General features: G+C 50.9%; 2 protein-coding genes across 7 annotated transcripts in view; both read left to right on the top strand.

Moving 5' to 3' along the window:
• Positions 1-373, top strand: part of ATP2A3 (ATPase sarcoplasmic/endoplasmic reticulum Ca2+ transporting 3) — a 39,699-nt gene extending 39,326 nt beyond the window's left edge. For all 6 annotated transcript variants that reach the window (XM_032848979.1, XM_032848978.1, XM_032848975.1 and 3 more), the window contains one exon: positions 223-373. In XM_032848979.1, the coding sequence (XP_032704870.1) occupies positions 223-332 (110 nt within the window). In that variant the 3' untranslated portion in view covers positions 333-373. The remainder of the gene's footprint in view (positions 1-222) is intronic.
• An 83-nt stretch (positions 374-456) lies between these two features.
• On the top strand, positions 457-16,122 carry P2RX1 (purinergic receptor P2X 1). The gene is made up of 12 exons (XM_032848983.1): positions 457-623; positions 9,288-9,435; positions 9,736-9,807; positions 10,244-10,313; positions 10,565-10,661; positions 10,986-11,066; positions 11,351-11,492; positions 13,204-13,331; positions 13,739-13,829; positions 14,259-14,324; positions 14,669-14,770; positions 14,885-16,122. The coding sequence occupies exons 1-12, from the start codon at positions 487-489 to the stop codon at positions 14,948-14,950; spliced, it is 1,200 nt and encodes a 399-aa protein (XP_032704874.1). The 5' UTR covers positions 457-486; the 3' UTR covers positions 14,951-16,122.
• Positions 16,123-18,805: the final 2,683 nt, after the last annotated feature.

Raw genomic sequence — 18,805 nt, 5'->3', positions numbered from 1 at the left:
CTCTCCACCCAGGTCCTGGCCTTGTTCTGTTCCCCCAGGTTCATGGGGGGCTGACAGCTTTATCTTTGCCTTGTGACGGGTGGCCCGTGGTTTCCTGCCAACAGCTCCTCTTTCCGGAGGCTCAGCAGGGCCCAGGCGGAGCCAGAAGGAGCTGTGGGGCTGGGCTTGGGTGGCCCCACCAGCCCCGCCCCCATCTATCTTTGGGAATTTATTTGTCCACAGACACTGCTGGCCCACAGTCCATTGCCTGCCAGGGGCCAAGAGCTGCTCTGATCACCCAAGGACTCTATATTTTTCAACCCAAGTGCCTTCAACTGACCCCTGACTCCTGACCTCTGGCCCCAGCTGCCCTGTCCTGCCCTATCCTTCCTAAGGGGTCAGGAAGCCCCTGGGCTTTCACTGTAGACGTGGGCATTGACACCCGGCTCACCTCAAGAGCAAAGGCTGTGCAAAGGATTCAGTTCTCAGGCCCCAGCCTGGCCCACCATGGCACAGCGGCTCCAGGATGAACTGGCTGCTTTTTTCTTTGAGTATGACACTCCCCGAATGGTGCTCGTGCGCAACAAGAAGGTGGGCGTCGTCTTCCGCCTGATCCAGCTCGTGGTTCTGGTCTACGTTGTTGGGTGAGTCTGGGCCCCCTACCTGCCACCCTTCTTGTACCAGCTTCCAACCTGGGCCTCTCCTCCAGGCTCTGGGAGGCCCCCATGACCCCAAGGAGCACCTCTTTCTCTTCCTTGGTTGTCATCCTCCCTAACAGACTGTAGTGTTACTCAGAAGGAATGAAAGCCTGCTAACTCACTGTCAAGATGGGGACAGTTCAGCAGAGAGGGGAAGTCCTGCCCTGGGTCATATGGTGAACAAGAGGCAAAGCCGTTGGGCCCTAAGGAACTGACTCACTATTAACGGTCTCTCAAGTGGTGAGTGGTGCCGGAGGCCAGGGCCCTAGCAAACCACAACCAGAGTCCTTCTACTTCTGACCTCCTTGCCACGCCACGCAGACACACCCCGTTTTAAAAGCCACACCCCATTTTATAGGACAGGCCCTGTTCCCACCTGCCCTGCCTAAATTAGAAGCATCCTGAGATACTTGAAACCCCCAGAGTAAAGAAACTTCCAAATTCAGAACACCTGGTACCTTAATGGTGGCCCGTCAGGCAGGGATTAGAGGTCATTTCTGGTCCCAGGGATGACTGCTCCTTTCTAAGCATCTTGAGACCTGTCCCACTGTCCCAGGAGAGCAGAGGCAGAAGTAAGGTGGTATCCCCCTGCAGTCTTGCCATCCTGGGAGCCAGGACAGGCCTGACCATGGCTTACACATACGTGTGCTTCCGTGAGCACACATGTGCATGGTGGTGTGTGTATGTATGTGTGTCATACCTGGAGCTCTGTGTGGATGCGCATGTTCTGTGTCTGGGGCACATGCCTACGGGGTGGCTGCTGGGTGTTTCCCTGTGTCTGAGTACCCACATGTGTATGTCGTGTGGCTAAGGTGACTGGGCACCTGATGTGGGTGCCCCGGCGGTGGCGGGGGGGGCCATAATGTCTAGTCAGGGTGATACAGCAGAGGGTTCTTGGAGCTCCCAGGGCCAATGAGGGAGTTTCAGCTCCTGCTAACAGGGTTTGGGGATACCCAGCAGAATCACTGTGCTGTGGGATTCTGAGGGCCCTGCCCCTCTCCTGTCCATGTCCCCATTTTTGCTGTGGGACTAGAGCCCAGCGTGGGCTGACTAGAAGGCCAGACAGTGACCATATCATTCTGGTCCCTCCAGGGCCTCTGATATCCAAAACATCTCTCCCTCTACCCTGTCCAGCCCCCAAGGCCTCGGAGCTGCTCAGGTGGAGTCCAAGCCAGGAGCTAACCCTGTGCCACTTTTTGGCCTCTGCTTCCCTCCTGTTCACAGACCAATTTGACATCTGTAATGCCATTTGAGCTTGTGAGGAAAATTGAGGACCAGAAAGGAGTAGTGGTCACATAGCAAGTCCCAGCTAGAACTGAGGCCTCTTGACCCCCAGTCCTCAGCACTGCCTTCTCCTTTCCCACCTCACTAGGGCTCTGAGAACGTTGTAATGGGACACTGATGCTCTGATACCAAGCACAGGATGGGCCTAAAAGCTCAGCATTAGCTACATTCCTGACCTTCCAGGGAAAAGAGAGCTTGCCAGCCCAGGCCTAGCCCATGCTTCACCAGAAGAGGTTGGAGAATATTGTCTTCACTGTGGCCCTATTGCCTCTTATTTCTGCTTTAAGTCAGCAGTGGGAGCAGTGCCAGGGCCCTCTTGTGCATTGGTGACAGACTGTGAGAGGGAAAGTGACAGTCCTCCCACACCACTCCCCATTGTACCATATCCCGCAAGCCAACATCCAGTCCTGAACACATACCTCCAGTAACAGAGACCTGCCTACCTCCCTCCTTGCTTTCCTCCCCACAAGGATAGTCTACTCGGTTTCCACATGGATGTGGCCTCCTCAGTGTTGCTGAGGCTCAGAGACACTGGGTGATTTAGTCTGGATCTCACAACCGGAAAGAGGCTGAACCAGATTTGAATCTAGCTGCATGGCTCCAAATTTGGCCTTCATAGCCTGGAAAGGAAACATCCTGGGAGTGGGGCATTGACATGCCCAAGTCATATAGTGGAGAGCGGAAGGCAGGGTCCCCCACAACACCCACCCCTCACAACCCCACCCTCAAGCCCAGACTTTCTGTTCTGACTACAACTCTTGCCGTCTCTAGCACCCTTGTCCGGCCTCTGCCCGCTGCTTTGCTCACTGCTCACTTGCAGACAGAAACCGGCCTGGACTTGGTCTCACTATCCCAAGTTTTAGTTTCCCAACTGTTCCATGGACCAAGGTTTGGGGGAACCCTCTAAAGATGCTGCACACAGGCTTGTTTCTGAGGAGGGATGCCTTTCCTTAATTAGCCCTCTTCCCGAGGCCCCTGTCTGTCTGAATGTCTGGTCCCGTGGGTGCTGCAGGGTACAAAAGCGAGAATGGGAGAAGAGCCAGACTCCCGCATTCCAGAGACAGAGGCACAAACAAGATGGAGGGTGGGCAGACACAAAGACAGAACCAGACAGAGGAACAGACACTGACACACAACCACTCAGATGAAGAAAGAGGTCCTGAGACTGAGAGATGGCCAATTACTAAGAGGCAGAGAGGCTGATGTTGAGAACCCAAGCAGACACTGAGAAGGCAAACTGAAGCTGTGTTCTCTATCAGTCACACTCTTCTGGAGAGTCCATGGCAAATGGAGGGAGCAAGTGAGCCTTGAGGCCCTGGTGGGCTGAGCTAAGATCACACTCTTTTTGTCTCAAATTGGTTAATTTGCAGTCAGAACTGTCTCCTGGGAGGTGATGAGCTCTCTGTAACTCAGTGTAGAGGCAGTATACATGGGCTGTCATCCATGACCTAACAGGCCCAAACAAGGAGTGTACTGAGATATATCCCTGCCTGGAGGGCTCTGGTTTGGGGAGGACAGAGGTCTGACTGCGGTACACAGGAGGTCCCAATGGGATTTGTGAATGCTACTTGGTAAATGGAGCCTGGAAAGCTTCCTGGAAGAGAAAACAGAGTGGCGGAACCAGCCTTGAGCAAAAAAGCCTGGGGGCTATAAGCCAGGCAAGCGTGCTCTTGGCTTTCTCTTTGCCAGTACCCCCTCCTCCCTCATCTACCTCCACACGAGCTCTTGAGTTTGCATGCTTCTGAATTTTCAAATGGGTCCCTCAGCATACTAATCAGGCATAAGGATAGATACAAATTATTGATTGGAAAAATACATCCAGCGACATTTCTACAGCATCTTCTCTGTGCCTATTGCTGTGCTGGGATCCATGCAACAGAGGTGGGGTACAGGGTGACCAAAGGAAAAGTGAGGAGTGGAGGATGAGTTATCCAGTATTCCTTTGGTTCCTAGAGAAGAATGGGGCTATCAAGTGGTTTATGCAACTGAAAAAAAAAAAAAATCAGTAAAGGCTTCAGGCCTGGCCGGATCCTCCATGCCGAGGGCACAGGAAGAGCAAGTTCTATAGGGAGATGGGGAATTCAGGTGGGTCCCATTTGGGTTCTCCAAAGAAGCTAGCCAGGATTTTCTCTTCTTCCCAGCTCTACTATCTTCTGGGCTTCATTCTTAGGCAGTCTCTTTGTCCTCATAGTGACAAAATGACCACCAGCATCTGCAACCTGGCATCTCACCAGCTTAGCCATCTCTAGGGCATAAGACTATCTTTTTTTCCAGAGTTCCAGCAAAAGTCCCAGATCTAATTCTTACTGGCAGGGATCAGACCAAATGCCTACTACAAAACCAATTGTTATGGCCAAGGAAATGAAAAACCCTTGTTGGTAGGTAGAGTCTCGTCATGTGTCTACCTGGTCCAGGTACTCCTGCTGGAAATCCAAGAGTGATCAAAGGCTCTGGGGCAGGAAAAGAACAGTAAAAGAGTCACTAAGGTTAGGCTGTGGAGCATGAAAGGACCCAAGGGAAAGGAGGTGGAAGGGTGAGTACAGCCACTGATTCAGGCCTCTGAATGCCAGGCTGAAGAACATGAGCTTTCTCCTACAGATTTTGAGGAGCCATAGAAGGAAGTCTAGCAGGGGAAGGCCCAGGGCAAGCAGGGGTTGGGGAGGGAGCAGGAGGGGAGGAGGATGCCATGCCAAGGCAGAAGGAGTGAGCATGGAAAACAGAAGTAGTCATCCTAGTGAGCCCCACACCAGGGAGGGGTGTGTGTGTGTGTGGAGGGGGTGCCCATTGCTTAGTTTCTGCCCATTATTGCCGCAGCAGTTCATGGCCCAGCACAGCCAGAGTTTTTGACTTCTTAAGAGCAGTGAGAAATTGGAATTTATGAGCAAAAGGAGCCTATTGGTATTTAGAGGTTGGTGACTCATTAAAAAAATGTTTAAACATGAATTGTCAGCCTAATTTATCTGTAGACAACATGTAGACTAATCTCCAAACACTCAGTGTGGGGCCCAGCTCTAAACTCAATCCCTCCTGGGCCTGGAGTCTGGTCTTGCCTCTTCCCAAGGCTGCTGTGCCCCATAGCATCTGCCTGGTCTGGTTAGCTCCTGCCCATGGTTGCACCTTGTGTCCCCACCAGCCATAACATATTGTCACATCCCCACACCAGAGTTTCCCTCGCATCTGTCCCAGCTCCTCTGTGTCTCAGCGTCTCACAGCAAAACCCCTTTCGGTCCTTAGATGAAAGCCAAGAGGACAGAGGGCCACAAAGAATGTGGGGATAATAGAAAACGAGGGTGTGAGGCTTTGAGGAGGATGGGGTAGGCATAGTGCCATCGTCCAAGACGAGGGCACCAGAGGGGCAAGTTCTGCAGGGCACATGAAGCACTCAGGCTGGTCCCACTGAATTTTTGTTCTGAGATATTAGTCAAATGCCATAACATTCACCCTTTAGGAATATTCAGTTCAGTGCTTGTTTGTATAATCACAAAGTTGTGTCACCATCACCACTATCTAGTCTACAACATGTCACTACTCCAGAAAGAGACTCTGTACTCCTTAGCAATAACTCTTCATTTTTTCTCTCTACAGCCTGCTTTGCCCGCTCTGGATATCTCATAGAAATAAAATCATATGTGGCCTTTTGTGTCTGGCTTCTTTTACTTAGCATAATATTTGTAAAGTCCTATGTTTGTTATAACATGTGTCAGTAGTTCCTTCCTTTATATGGCTGAATACTATTTCATTGTATAGATATGTCACATTTGATTTATCTGTTCATTGGTTGATAGTTATTTGGGTTGTTTCCACTTTTGCTTCTTATGTATAATGTTTCTGTGAACACTTGTGTACAAGTTTTTATAGGGAAGTATTTTTAGTTCTGTTGGGTATTTTGCTGAGTCAAGTGGTAATTCCATACTTAACTTTTTGAGGAATTGCCAGGTTGTTTTGCAAGGGTTTGAGCTGAATTTGAGGTACCTGTGTGATGTCTGCGGTGAGGGACCAGGGGAGGGAGAAGGAATGGGTATCACAAAATATTGTGTCATATAGACATGTATGTAAGACTGTTGAGTGCAGAATTTTGGTTGGCTTTGTTCACTTCTGTATTTTTAGTGCCTAGAACACTGCTTGGCACATAATAAGGACTCAATCAATAAATACTTGTTGAATCACCAATGAATGTGTGGAATTAGATCTCCAGGGAGAGTGCAGAAGTGGAGATAAAAATTTGGGGCTGAGAAGCCAGGGGGATGGGGGCAGGTGAATATATTAAGAGGAATTACAGACTCAAGACAGTGAAAATAAGAGGATTATTTATTATGTGCCTACTGCATGCTAATTTCGTTAATGAGAACTCATGGGAAATCCCCCAGTCATTTAGACTTGCTTTCTTCCTGCGACCCAGCCCATAGCTCAGTACATAGGAGGGTCTTGCTCATATTTATTGAATAAAAAGCAGCATTTTGGAGGTAAGTGCCATCACATCTGTTTTATTGAGAAAGCCAGGACTCAGAGAGGTTTAGCCTTTAGCCTGGTGAGGCTAAAGTCACACAGGCGCTGAGTGGCAGTGCTGATAACTGAATCATGGCTTCTGTTACACTTTGGGGGCCACACTCTTGGTTACTCCACTATTTAGAGGGGTTCAGAACATGGAGAAGCTCCCCAGAATCCCCAAAAGCTCCTCTGAGCTTGGGCATGGAGTCAGGATCTTCCTTGAAGGAAGGAGGCTGAGGAGGGTAGGGGTAGGTGATGCGCCCAGTCTCCCTGATAAGGCTGGAAGCACTTGGGACTGGAAGCCTTTGTCCTGCCTTACCTGGTGCCATCTGGGACCTGCAGGGGGCAGCAGTGACCATGTTCAGGCTTGGGAAGGGCGCCTCCTGGGCCAAGCTGGGGGAGAGGCCTGGAGAAGATAAAGTGGAGACCATGGTGGGGGAGAGGAAAATCTGGGTAGGCTGACTTCCTGGAGCCCAGGGCTGGGAGACCACCCCCAGAGACCTAGCACTGACTCTGAGATTAAGATGTCCAGAGAATTGCAATGAGACCTGTGCTCTGGGACACAGGAGAGGGTCTTTGAACTCTGCTTGGGCAGTCAGAGCCACAGATTTTCCCCAGAGATACAGAGCTACACACTCTGATGGGTACCACAAATGGTCACACACACTCAAACACAGTGACACTGCATCTCCATTCAGTCTTTCCTTTTTTTTTTTTTTTAATTAACATTTAATGTATTATTTGCTTCGGGGATACAGGTCTGTGAATCATCAGGCTTACACAATTCACAGCACTCACCATAGCACATACTCTCCCCAATGTCCATAACCCAACCACCCTATCCCTCCCCCCTACCCCTAGCAACCCTCTGTTTCCAGAGATTAAAAGTGTCTTATGGTTGGTCTCCCTTCCCCATCCCATCTTGTTTCATCTTTTCCCTCCCTACCCCGCATGACCCCCCTGCCCTGCCTTTCAAATTCCTCATATCAGAGAGATTATATGATAATTGTCTTCCTCTGATTGACTTATTTCTCCTAGCATAATACCCTCTATTCCATCTACATCCTCTACTCCATCCACATCATTGCAAATGGCAGGATTTCAGGGTTTTTGATGGTGGCATAGTATTCCATTGTGTGTGTGTGTGTGTGTGTGTGTGTGTGTGTGTGTGTATCTCACATCTTCTTTATCCATTCATCTGTTGATGGACATCTAGGCTCTTTCCATAGTTTGGCTATCGTGGCCATCATGCAGTCTTTCTTGAAGGAAATGGACCATACCCAGGACTCTCAGTTGTAAACAACAAAAACCAAACCCAAACTGCCTTAAATAAAGAAAGGGAATTTATTAGCTCGTGTAACAGGAAAGTCCAGAAGTAGATTTTTTTTTAACATGTGTCAGGCTTGGCTAGATCCGGGTCCTCAACCATTGTCAGGAGACTGCCCTCTTCCATCTCCTGGCCTAACTTTCCTCTAAGTTGGCTTCATTCTTAGACTTATCTCTCTGTGAGATAGCAAGATGACTAACAATAGTTTTGGTCTTATGGCTACCTTGCTTAGTTACCTAACAGAAAGGATTCTTTCCCGATAATTCCCAGAAAAATCCTAGCCTCATTGCTGAAACTCCCCAGGTTGTGTGTCCATCTCTGGACCTATCCAGGGCAATGGAACAGTGGTTGGCAAATCTTGGTAATGTGCCCCACCCTCCCTACACCCAAAGCTAGGAGGGAGGTTAATTTCATTGACCCTCCCAGACAGAAAATGGAGAACCCAAAGGAACAGGGGTTCTTCATGCTAGGAAGGGAAGGCCAGAATTTTCTAGGAAAGCTGGGAAGTGGGGCACCAGGGTGGCTCAGTGGGTTAAAGCCTCTGCCTTCAGCTCAGGTCATGATCCCAGGGTCCTGGGATGGAGCCCCACATCAGGCTCTCTGCTCAGCAGGGACCCTGCTTCCCCCTCTCTCTCTGCTTGCCTTTCTGCCTACTTGTGATCTCTGTCTGTCAAATCAATAAATAAAATCTTTAAAAAGAAAGAAAGAAAGAAAGCAAGCAAGCAAGCAAGCAATCTGGGAGGCCTCCATCCTGAGTCACTCCACCAGGACCTCAACTGGGGCCACATAATGCAGAGGCCACTTACCCCTCTGTTCCCTTCCTGTCCCCCTTGCCAGGAGCTCCCAGCATGGCTGAGATAATCATAGCTAATCTCTATGTAGTGCTTACTGCATGCCAGTCCCCGTTCTAAGTGATTTACATGCAGTAAGTCACAGCAAGTACAAATAGTACTATTATTGTTATTCTCATTTTACAGATGAGGAAACTGAGGCAGAGAGGGATTGAATAGCTTATCCAAAATCACGCAGCCCATGAGTAGTGTAGCTGGGATTCCAATCCATCCTCTCAGGCAACAAAGGCCAGGTTTTCAGCCATCATGCTCTGCTAGTTCTCAATGGAAGAATCTCAAGAAGGAAGGAGCACTCTGGACATGAGGATTATGGTCCAAGAAGCTTGGTCTCTAGGCCTCAGCAAATCCTGCTCTTGGAAAAGGATCTGAAAGAGTCCTTCAGTGGATCTCCTCTCCAGGAATTAGTATTTTCCTAGTAAAAAGAGGGGGGGAACATTAGGTACAGGCCAGCCCAGGGAAGCAGGTGAGGCTCTCCTGCCCCCAGCCCAAGATGTAGCTTTAGAAGCAGAGAATGGCTCAGAGACTCATCTGGTGAGGGGAAGGGAAAATATTTGAAATGTCTAGCTGGTGCCAGAAAGGGCAGCAGCCCATACAGCCTCGTGCCATCTTTGAATGGCCTGGCCCAGCTCTGACTCCTTTAACCCCCAAAACACCCAACAGGTGGGTGTTTGTCTACGAGAAGGGCTATCAGACCTCAAGTGGCCTCATCAGCAGCGTGTCTGTGAAACTCAAGGGTCTGGCTGTGACGCAGCTCCCTGGCCTGGGCCCCCAGGTCTGGGATGTAGCTGACTACGTCTTCCCTGCCCAGGTAAGCTTACTCAGGGGTATACATTCCACCCACAGGGCCTGGCTCAGAGTAGGGGTTGGACTCTGTCCAATCTCCATATTGGACTAGTGCAGCTCCCTTCTCCCTCTGGGCCTCAGCTTCTCTGACTGTGAATGAGGGGCAAAAATAGGTTGTAATATCAACCCATGCTGATGTCACGGGGTATGGAGGCTGCTGGGTACCATGTGGATTTCAGGGGCTTGTTGGGCCAGTGTTTGTGTTCTTGGGGCTGTTCTCCCAACTCAGAACTCTGAGCTTCCTTCCCCTACTCCTCATTTCCAGGGGGACAGCTCCTTCGTGATCATGACCAATTTCATTGCAACCCCCCACCAGGCTCAAGGCTACTGTGCAGAGGTGAGGACCGCTATCCATCCCCTCTCCCTACTCCTTACAGGAGAAAATATCATGGAAGAGGAAATTGCCTTGGGCACTGAAGATAGGCTTTCTCAGGGCAAAGCTATGGTGGAATTTTAGGCATAGATTCACACAAAGTAACAGTCTGCTATTGACAGTGATGCTTCCCTCCCAGCTGTGTGTCAAGCAAGATGCTCAGCCACGGTTCCCACCCAATCCACAAGCCCTAATGTCTCTGGTCGCTGCCAGGTGACACTGGCATAGCTTGGCATGAGCCCAGAGGGGTCCTGGGAGGGTACTGGGGAAGGAAGCTGTAAGCAAAGTTCACCCCAAAGCTAACACTGCCTCATGATTTCCCTAGGGCTCTGGTGGTGGGAGGGGCTCTCCTTAGGACACTACTGAGAGGCCTGGGATCAGCCACTCTCCCTTCCCCTAGCACCCAGAAGGGGGTACATGCACAGATGACAGTGGCTGCACTCCAGGGAAGGCAGAAAGGAAGGCCCAAGGTAAGGTTGGCCTCCTGTTGTCCCCCTGCACAAGCTCTGTTCAGCTCCAGGCTTCCTCCACCAGGAAGTCCTTCCTGCTCTCTCCCTTCCTGCCATTCTAACCTTGGCCTGCCCTGTCCCAGACCCAGCCACATTTCTGTCCTCGGGCTTCTGCTCTTTGTTGTCCCATCACTGGGGGCTCTCAGGGATGAGGGGCCTCCTCTCTATCCCCAGCTTGGAGTGGACACCCACGGGCTCCTCCTTTGCTCCAGGCATACGCACAGGCAAGTGTGTGGCCTTCAATGACACTGTGCAGACATGTGAGATCTTTGGCTGGTGTCCTGTGGAGGTGGATGACAACGTCCCACGGTAATGCCTTATCCGTCCAGGTAGCTGGGAGCAGGTTCCCCCGCCCAGACAAAGGGGCATCTGGATCCATGTTCTGGAAAGGATCTGTCCTCCCTTCTTCCAGCCCCACCCTTACCCCATCTGAAGCCAATGATCCCTCTGGGCCCTGGTCAAGGACCTGAGAGTCCATCATTACAGCACACCCATCGCCCCCCACCCCCGCCGCCTCTTCAGGGCCCCAGGAAGATCCCATAGGATCTCATACCCCCATACCCGTGACAAACACTGTTGGGCGCATGGGGGACTCCTGAGGACAGGACAGTAAGGGAGTATGGTGTCCTCCAGCCCTGCCCTTCTCCAAGAGGCCGAGAACTTCACCCTCTTCATCAAGAACAGCATCAGCTTTCCACGCTTCAAGGTCAACAGGTTTGTGGGAAAAGGGGGCAGAAACGCGGGCACCCACCTCCCCTCTCCAAGCCTGCTGCTCCAGCTGGTCTCAACTGTCTCTGTCACCTTCCACTTCGACGGATTTCACTTTGGGGGAAGAAGCCTGAGCCGGGCTCCTGGGGTGGGCCACCTGTAGTCTCAAGGGCTGTGGAAGGGGGGTTTGTGGAGCCTGTGAGGAATCTCAGAGCTTTGGGACACGGTGGTCCCCACCACCCCACCCCGCCGTCATCCTGCCGCTACCGATGTTCTCCACCCCTATGTAGGCGCAACCTGGTGGAAGAGGTGGATGCAGCCTACATGAAGACCTGCCTCTATCACAAGATCTCGCACCCACTGTGTCCCGTGTTCAAGCTCGGCTATGTGGTACAGGAGTCAGGACAGAATTTTAGCACCCTGGCTGAGAAGGTACGGTGCCAGGTTAATGAGGAGGGCTAGGTCCTGGAATCAGCAGGTCAAAGAAGGCTTTTCCATCCCAGGTAATGCCCCCTCAAGCCTCTCAGGTATGGGCTGAGTATATATGTGGATTTATTCCCTAATACGGGGGAGTCTGAGGGTCAGGCCTGAGTCCTCAGCAGAGCCTGGTTGGTATGGATCTGAGGCAGAGGAAGTTTCCAGAATGAATGGTTATGGGCAGACATTTTCACCTGGATGTTTGCTGAGGTCACACTGTTTTTTAAATATGGGATGAAAGCAGCTTGGATTCCATGCTCTATGGCCCTGAGAAGGCCTGTGCCCTGCTTGGGAATCTCGAAAATTCCAGAATCTGGGATCTGTACAGTCACCTGGGGTTCCAAGAGAAGCAGTACCTTGTAAGGAGCACAGACCTGTCTGACTGGGTTCAAATCCTGGCTCTGCTCCTAATGAACAATGTGGTCTCAGACGAGTTAGTCTCTTACCTTGAGTGTGTCTGAGCTTTTGCACCTACATAGTGGGGATAATAATAGTACCAGGCTTGTGGGGTTGTCTCGAAGATCCAGTGGGTTCATGCATAGGATGGCACTTCAGTACCGCCTGGCATGTGGTGACTCTGGGTACATGTTCCCACATGATCATCATCAGCCTTTTCTTATTGTTGCCTATTTAGGGATGGAAATCAGCTTCTTTCCTGTGATATCACACATACACACAAAACTTGCTCACCAAACATTTATCTAAAACAGGGATCAGCAAAGTTTTTCTTTAAAGAGCTAGAGGTTTCAGTTTTGCAGGCCATATGCAGGCCATCTGTTCCAACCTTATTCAAGTCAGCTGTTAGAGAGCAAAAGCAGCCACAGAAAATATGTAAACAAGTTCGGCCCTTTGGCCTCAGTTTCCCAAATCCAGGAGGTGGTTTATACTGGAGCAACACTTACACAACCAGAAAGCTGAATGTTAGACTTCCCTGTTCCTAAAATCTCCCTGCCACCTTCTCACCCCTCACTATCATCCAGACCCTTGCATACCTACCTCCTGCCTAGTCGCCCAGCTCCACTCCTGCTCTGACCACTTCCCAGCTCTCCTGTTGCTCAGCCTACCCCCACCTGTCCCCGATCCTCACCTTGCTCAGAGAAGCTTCACTTTCTCAAGTTTTCTCTTCCTAACTTAGGTCCTTACAGACTCACTCTTTAATTCAACATTATTTACTTGTCTTCCACACTGTAACTTTCACTAGGAACTCAGGAGTCAGTGACAAATGAGACAGACAGCCCCACTCTCACAGAGTTTATAGTCTTAGAAGAGATGGGTTAATAATCACACAAAATGAATATATGATTTCAAAGTGAAAAATGTTCCAGGAGAAAACAGAGGGTCTAACAGGCACACATTTTTAGCCTAGAGGTGGTCATTAGGGAAGATCTCTCAGGGAAAGTGACCAAAGGATAAGAAAGGGTCAGCCTCGTGGAGCTGTATATGCAAAGGCCCTGAGGTAGAAAGAACCTGGTATATTCTAGAAACCACCAGAAAGTCAGAGTGTGATGGGTGGGAGGTGGGGCCAGAGCGGGCAACAGGACCTTGCCCTCAGTGTCTCTTCTCAAACAAAAAAAATGCTCCCCACTTCAAGAGATTGCTGGCACCAGCATAAGACAGGAGTTTCTTGATCCTGAAGCCTGGGTTTTAAACACCGGTTTCCCTGCAGGGCGGGGTGGTCGGCATCACCATTGACTGGAACTGTGACCTGGACTGGCATGTGCACCACTGCAAACCCATCTATGAGTTCCATGGACTGTATGAGGACAAAAACCTGTCTCCAGGCTTCAATTTTAGGTGCCTGCCAGGACCCCACCGGTCCACCCTTCCTTGGGCTCCCAGAAGGTTGAGGGTTTTCATGTGGGTCTTCTACTCCCAGAACCCCTTGAGGCCCAGTAAGTGTCCCCAGGAAGAAAGCAGAGGAAGCTGGGCAACTCCCACTGCAGGGAGCCTGCAGGGAACAAGACCTTGGCACCCTGAGCCCCCACCCTTTGAGGCCCACCTGGCCAGGACTGGCAGGGGAAATCACTGACATCAAGAGTTAGGGTGAGGATTCGATACAGCATTCCTGGAATGAGGCCTGGGGTGTTGGGGGCATGGGATGGTTCTCATGGACCTCTAAGGGCTCCTGCTGAACTCCAAGAACACTGGACCCAAAACTGTTCTCCATCACCCTCTTCTGCAACCTCACCCTTTCCCCCAAGGTTTGCCAGGCACTTTGTGGAGAACGGGACTAACCACCGCCACCTCTTCAAGGTGTTTGGGATTCGCTTTGACATTCTCGTGGATGGCAAGGTGGGTGTCCAGTGTGAAGGACAGCCAGAGACATGTTCTTAGTTCCTGTGAGTGCTTGTTGGGTGTACATGGTTATAGACAACAGGAAGTTGACTGGGCTTCATTCAGCAGTTTTACTGCTGATAACCAGTGGGTCTGATAACCATTGAGGGTAGGTCTTTCCAGCCAGTGATCTCACCTCCTCCACTACCTCCCTCTGTCCAGGGAAGCAGAGCCAAGGTCAAAACCAAGGACTTCTAACCAGCAGCTGAGACCCCACATAGAGCCAGAGCTGTGCGGAGCAGGCTGTGGAGCAGGCTAATGGTGGGGGTAGAGGGTAGAAAGGGGGAGCTCCTTGACCCAAGTCTGGCCTTGGGGTTTCTGAGAAAGGCCTTTTCTACCTGGCTCCTTCTGACTGTTAATCCTTCTTTCCCTGGACCCTGCCACCAGGCTGGAAAGTTTGACATCATCCCTACAATGACAACCATTGGCTCTGGGATTGGCATCTTTGGGGTGGTAAGTGCTAGGGTCACAGGGTCACTGTACTAAGGTCAGTCCCTCCCCTTCCACATCTCAGTGGCAGTTTACCCCATCCTTACTGAGCCCAGCCCACCACCCCAGACCCAGAGTATGTCTGAAGAAACTGAGGCCCAGAGCTGGGGCAGGACCGAAGTGGGATGGGGTAGTCTTGCTCTCCCAAGGAACATGCAGTGCCTCATCCCCCCCCTTCCAGAATCTGAGGTCTAGATAGATCAGGGTTGAGCCAGGCCCCCCAGCCAGAAAGGATTGAAGTGGGACATGGAGGGTTCTGTCCCTGCCCCAAGACTCCCATGCTCTATCTGTCCCTTCCTTGCCCTCAGGCCACGGTTCTCTGTGACCTCTTGCTGCTCCATATCCTGCCCAAAAGGCACTACTACAAGCAGAAGAAGTTCAAGTATGCAGAGCACATGGGGTCAGGGGCGGTAAGAGATTTCCCTGAGTTGGGGCCTTTCTGAGGCCTTAGGTCCACATGTCTGTGTTGGGGGGTCAGCTGCTTCCCTGAGGCTGACTTTCTGTTCCCTCCAATGCTTACACAGGGCGAGCGTGACCCCGCAGCCACCAGCTCCACCCTGAGCCTGCAGGAGAACATGAAGACATCCTGACCCTCACCCCCTGACTCCTGACTGGACACAGCATGAGGCTTCAGGCAGGGGCCCTGGAGGGGTCCCAACCAGGACAGAATGGTCCCTGCGGGAGCTCTCCACCCTCTTAGCCAGGCAGACACTAGGGTCTTACCAGCTCAGTGGGGACACTGGGAGGGACCTGTTCAAGTCTGGGCTCTGGCCCCAACTCCACAAGCCCCAAGGGAGCTTTGCTCCAGCCTCAGCCACTCCTGGTCTAGAGAGCCTGGGGTTGGGCCGGGCTCCTCTCACACTCCTCTATCAGAGCTGTGTGCTTCTCGCTCTGGGCCCTCAAGCACTGCACTGCCTCGTGTCTCTAGATTCATGCTTTCCCATATGGCAGACACTAGTCACGATGAGATGACCATTTAAATTTATATTAATTTCAACTGAATAAAATAAAACAATTCAGTTCCTAAAACTAGCCGGCCACATTACAACTGCTAAATAGATACGTGTGCCTAATAGCCGCCATATTGGACCACACAGAATATTGCAGAGGGTTCTACTGGGTGGCTCTGCTTGAGCCCTGTTTCTTACTGGCCCCAGATTTTCCTAGGGAGCTTGTCAACACTGCAGGCACCTGGGCCGACCTCAGATCTCCCGAACCAGAATCTCTAGGGCTGGCCATGGAGATGCAAGGATGGCAAACTCCCCAGGCCATTGTAAAGGCTAAAGTTTAAGAACTGCTCCCAATTGGGTATCAGATTTTGCCTGGGCCTGCCTGACCAGGCAGATGCAGGCTTTGAGTAGGTGTGTGGTGTACTTACAAGCCACATGGTGTCTCATGTACACACCCCCATGTACACTCTCATCTACATGCACAACCCCCTCCCATCCACGCTCTGGCTTTGAACAGCTGGGGCCCTGCAAACACAGCCATCTGGACAGACCTATGCCCTCAAGTACAGACACATGGTCCACGCAACAGCACCTCCACAGAGCTAGGCTTCTCCCTAAGTGTGTCAGGCCACGACAGTCCCTTCTAGCCATGAATCCTCACTCAGCTACCTCGGGTTGGGGTGGAGCCCTGGCCAAATCCTGCGCTCCCTGCTTATGGCCCAGCCTCAGCACCTAAGGCCTGACCAATTCTGTCTGAACACAAGGTCTGGGGAAAGTGAGGAGTGGAGTACAATAAAAGGAATGAGGACAAACTTCTGCCTTCTGTACTTTTCCCTCTCTGAAACTAGGTGTCCCCATCTGTGGAATGCAGGGTTGAGCTGAGAGATCTTTGAGGTCCTCTGGATCTCTTGTTAGACAGTGGTGAGTCGACACTTAGGCCCTGAGCCCAGCAGGGTCAGTGTTGGCGGTCAGCTCACCTCTGTCCATGGGCCACTGTACCCAAACACTAGAGCTCCTTCTGGTCCTCCATGTACCCCTCACACAGCTTTGAGAGGCCTGGCACTCAGACAAGCAGATATTCTCTGGAGTAGCCTCAGGAAAGCAGGAATAAGAACAGGGCTGGCTGCTCCAGAAGAGAGACTTGAGGGAATCTCAAAGAGGGGAGGAAGGTCTTGAATGGAGATAATGTGGAAGGATTCTCCAGGGGCCCTGAGTGGGCAAGACCTGCAGTCTGGACCTGTGGCCAGTTAGGGTCTCTGGGAACCCCCCATCACCAAATTCCATTTAGACCAATGCTCCCCAATAGCAGTGATGGAAACATTCTCTATCTGTGCTTTCCAAAATAGTAGTCAGTAGCCACATGTGGCCATTAAATGTTTAAAATGTGGCTAGTGAAACCAAGGAACGGAATTTTTAATTTTATTTACTTTTAATTAATTTAAATCACCACACATGGCTAGTGGCAGTAAGAAATGATATTGGACAGCACAGGCCAGCCCTCTCCCTGTCCTTCAGGCCCTTGACTTTCTACCCTCTTCCCCAGCTAAGAATCATCCTTTAGATTTTACAAGAGGGGAACTCCTTCTTTTTCCCTCCCTTTGTTCTCCAGTCCTACGTGCTTTTGCACCTCCTGCCCCCTTCCTTCCTGAATGATCAAAGGATTCCTCCTTTGTATCCAACCCTTCTATCTGGCCCAGAAGCCTCCTAGCAGAGGCTGCCTCTCCTCTCCAATACCTGCATTTGCTCCTCTCTTCTGCCTCCTCCTGGCCCTTGTTCCTCTGCAGCTCTTCCTGCTCTACCTTCCTGTCACCATTCCAGAAAGACCTACACTTCTATCCTTCCCTCTGCATCCCACCCTCTGCAGCTGGCTGCCAGCCCCCACCGCCACTTCTCCTAAATGCCCTTGTCAGGGTTACCAACAGTGTCCTTGCTGCCAGATCCAAGCAGATACTTCAGCCCATATCCTGCTTGGCCTGTCAGCCTCTGACACTGTTGACCAAGCCCTCCTTTGTTGAAAGATTTCCTTCCAACAGCTCCTAGAACCCATCCTCTCCTGATTTTCCAGCCAGACCAGTATATAGGGAAAAGAGTTTTCAACTGCAGCTCTGCCAAGGGTCACTGTATGTCCGTAGGCAAGTTGCTTAACTCTTCAAGCTTCTTGAGGAGTCAGGGATAATAACAGCCTCTACTCAGGTTGGGATAAGATAAGATACGTATATGTAAAGTACCTGGCAACCGGTAGCACTCTCTCTGCCTCGTCATCCAGCCTCCCTTTCAAGGGTGGAGTCAGCTGGTTGTCCCTGGTTATCTATCCTCTCTGTAGTGATGCAACCCTTGGTTCCTCACTGGGTATGTGGCTGCCTAGCATGGAAACTGCATTTCCCAGCCTCCTCTCCCTGCTGGGTCTGGCCATGTGACTAAGTCTTAGCTAATGGGATATATGTGGAAGTATCATGTGACACCTTTTGGGAACTTTCCTTAAAGGAGAGCTGTTGCAGATCCTTTGCTCTCTTCTTCATCCTTGTCTTTATCTACACTTCCTGGAATGCCTATGTGATGGTTGCAGCTCTAGCCACCACCCTGAACCATGAAGACGAGAGTCACACCCAGAGGTTGCTGGCGTAGTAAGTGGAAAGAGCCACATCTGGAAGGTCCTTGTGGAGCAGAGCTGACCTACTTACCTTGGGTTGTCTTCTCCGAGGCTCTTATGTGGAATTTCTGTTACCTGGGTCAAAATTGATCCTACTTGATACAGAAATCTTTCCACCTTAAAAGCAAGTGTTCTGTCCTTGGCCTCTGCTTTAGTTGCTCTGAGTTATCTCACCCTTTCCCATGGCTATACTTATAATTATGGGTCTTTTCGGACAACTTCCAAAACTGTCTCTCTGGCCCAGCCCTCTTTCCTGAATTCTAATCCCACATATCCAACCCGAGTGCAGTATCTAATTATTCATTAGACAATCCTCTTTTGAGCACCTACTTGCTCATGATGTGTCAGCTCATGATGTGTCAGACTGTATGTTGGGTGCATTAGACACAGACCCTGTCCAGAGGGGGAACACACAGGTAAACAGATGCTAAGTACATGGAAATCCCTAGGAGGGGCTGTTAACCCATGCTGGGCACTGAGGACATCATAGGGAAGGACTCCTGGCAGAGGGACATTGAACCAAAACTTGAAAGGAGTTAGACAGGTAAGGTGGTTAGGACTGAGATCATGGAGGGCTTGTTTGGACCTATTCTCAGGGTACTGATGAGCCACAGAAGATTCCTAAACAGGACCTGACTTAGTTAGACTTGGGTTTCTGAAAGATTGCTCTGGCTTAAAAACAACAACAACAACAAACATTGCTCTGGCTGCCAAGTGGAGAAAGGCCAGTAGGAGGAGTGAGACTGGGTGGGGATGGGAGGCCAGTGAAGAGGCTGCTGCAGCAATCAGTCAAGGTACACAATGATAGTGGCCTGAGCTAAGAGAGAGGCAGAGAGCTGGAGAGA

The sequence above is a fragment of the Lontra canadensis genome, unplaced genomic scaffold (assembly GCF_010015895.1).
Source record: "Lontra canadensis isolate GAN:19392208 unplaced genomic scaffold, GSC_riverotter_1.0 scaffold217, whole genome shotgun sequence".
NCBI lineage: Eukaryota > Metazoa > Chordata > Mammalia > Carnivora > Mustelidae > Lontra > Lontra canadensis.
This window is presented reverse-complemented; position numbering and strand designations above follow the sequence as displayed.